This window comes from Mizuhopecten yessoensis, unplaced genomic scaffold (genome assembly GCF_002113885.1).
Source record: "Mizuhopecten yessoensis strain PY_sf001 unplaced genomic scaffold, ASM211388v2 scaffold713617, whole genome shotgun sequence".
Classification (NCBI taxonomy): domain Eukaryota; kingdom Metazoa; phylum Mollusca; class Bivalvia; order Pectinida; family Pectinidae; genus Mizuhopecten; species Mizuhopecten yessoensis.
Genome location: NW_018478711.1, coordinates 1 through 2,670, shown reverse-complemented (window position 1 = coordinate 2,670; position 2,670 = coordinate 1). Strand labels below are relative to the sequence as shown.

Sequence of the window (2,670 nt, the reverse complement as noted above, 5' to 3'; positions counted from 1 at the left end):
GTGTTGACGCTGTGGTATCCATCATCCTTCCGTGTTGACGCTGTGATAAATATCATCCGTCCGTGTTGACGCTTTGTTTTAACAATGTGGTACTTGTGTTGACAGTGTCATCACTTTTGTCGTTGTGTGTATCCTTCTTTGTTCACACCTATATATAGTATAATGAACACTCAGATATGGTACATGTATAACTTATTTGTCTACAAAGATGAACGTTTTACACACCACACACATGATTGCACGTAGGAAATCGGTTATACCAAACATGAATAAAACTGTATCATAGTTGTCCTTCAGTGGCTCACAAATGATGCTAAAGGCCAAAAATGTTGAAATCCAAGGTGGAAACTACTCTTTAAACAGAAGAAGAGATGCGTAAAACACCTGTATGATACGGGTTTCAAAAAACAGAGCAGAACTGGTTAATTTCAAGTTAAATAACGAGGAAAGTGTGTAAAGTAGGCCACTACTCGAGAGATAGTTGTTACTAGCAAGGTCACAAAGTAACTTTATTCGTTATAAATATTTTTTCCTTTTTTTTTCAGGCTAGAAAACGCATTGAGAGATCTTGGCGGTGACTGTAGTCAGGTTACCCTACCATATTGGGACTGCACTGCGGAATACTACGCAGACTTCATAGAACCGGACTCTGCTAAGCACTCAATTATCTTCTCAGATAAATTTGCAGGCAACGGGGAATTTGTAAGAAACGGAGCATTCAAAGACTGGGGACTTGTCCGAGATGTCTCATATGGTTGGATGCTGTTTGGTCGAGACCGAATTGAGAGATTAAAAAGAGAAGGGACAAATGATAGGATAGCAAACCCATATGATAGCTTGTCTATAGAATCGGACCATAATAGGATACATAATTTTGTCGGCGGTGGTCTTCTGGATATAAGCAACGCTCCTAGAGATCCCATGTTTTTTTTGTTACATTGTTATATTGATTATGTTTGGCAGGAAGTTAGGCTAGCAATGCACGCTCGTGGTTTAGATCCACAAATATACCCGTTTACAAGGGACTCCAACCATTATAAAGATTTACCAATGGACGGATTTGGAGATTGGACCAATGAAGAGGGATATTCGAACCAATGGTATGGAAGACACGTGCGATACGAACAGTCCTTTGACTGTGCGTCTAGATGTGACGGCATTGAAGGGTTAAGATGCATGGATGTTAGCGAGGGATGGGAGCGGCGGCGACAGTGTGTGTCTGTACGGCAAACACCAGTTACAACTCTACCACCTATTACAACTCTTCCACCATGGTGGAACTGGTGGAATAGGAGGAAAAAGCGTGCTGTCGATAGTCAACACGCCCACGACTGTGGCTCTGCTCATTCCAGAAAAGCCTTGGAACCTAAAGTCCTTGTTTGTGATAGACAAACCTGTCCATCAGGACCATCGTCCATGCAGAACACGTTTATTCTTAATGACGTCACAGACGCCTCTCTTTGGGTTTACATTCCTATCAAGGTAATTTATGAAAGACCTCGAGGACTACAGTTCCATGCGTATGCCTGCTACACGGGAAAACACGCCCCCGCCATCAACTCAACTATCGACATATATGATCCAGCGTTTAACCCTGATCTAGCACGACATTTGTATACCGGGGAAGCTCGATCTTACGAGTCCTGTCGAATCAGTGGCGAAGGTGCTGCGAAGATTTTTATAAGGGCTGATGGCATCAACTACAGTGGGAACTCTATGGAATATGCCATTATGGACGAACGCTATCCATTAAGTTCACAAAAGGCATTCATCCCGATAAAGGATCCAACTATCAATGATACAGAAGTGTGTTTACTGGCTTACGATTCGTGCGGCAGACTTTGTCTACCCACATGTCGTCTGAAGGGATCCCATCCACCTGCTTACGCACCCTGTACCGGCTGTGTCAGAGTCAACAATGCCTACCCAAGGATGTACGGACGGTCAATAGCAGATATTGTAGCTGTACAGTGGAGCTTCAATGACGTCGGCTACACTCAATTCCTTGATCCAACTGAGTCAGATGAAGATGTATTTTTGAAGTTTGTTTGCGATTCTTCCTCCAAATTCCCATGGCAACGGCAGGGACCTTCGTATAACTAGTACTCTATCGAAAAGTAAATATTTTTTCTTCTAATTAAAACAAAAAACATGTTTTGTTTAGGTAATAGTATAAGTTTATTTTAATCTTCTTTATTATGTTAAGAACAAATAAAATAAAATAAGTGAAAACCATGTGTCTTTTATATTGATTTTATTGGATATCTCGCGAGTATAGGGTTAATTGTACATTGAGTTTCTTATAAAAATGTAAACGCTTAAATAAATGAAGCGTCCTAATGCACCTTCGCTGTGACGTTATTACCATCTTAAGATGGCCCACAGCAGCCGCCACGTCAACTGCTTTAGTAGTAAGTAGTTACCCGTATGTTGTACAGGTGTGTGACCGCACAACGCACCAAACATAGTGGGTGCATATAGTGCATGATCGTTCGCACCGTGGTGCGCTTCTCCCCGCACACATGTGCGATTTGGTACAACTGGTTGACCAACATTACCGAATGATTTCGGTTTGGTTTGGTTTAATTTTACTTAACGTCCTATTAACAGCTAAGGCCATTTAAAGACGTGCCTCCATATGTGTAGTGTATGCGTGCTTGCGTGTGTGTA

The 2,670-nt window shown here is 41.8% G+C and overlaps 1 protein-coding gene across 1 annotated transcript; it reads left to right on the top strand.

The window, feature by feature from the left end:
- Positions 1 to 544: 544 nt before the first annotated feature.
- LOC110440914 lies at positions 545 to 2,227 on the top strand. Its single transcript, XM_021484030.1, has one exon. The coding sequence runs from the start codon at positions 760 to 762 to the stop codon at positions 2,101 to 2,103; it is 1,344 nt and encodes a 447-aa protein (XP_021339705.1). The 5' UTR covers positions 545 to 759; the 3' UTR covers positions 2,104 to 2,227.
- The last annotated feature ends 443 nt before the right edge of the window (positions 2,228 to 2,670 follow it).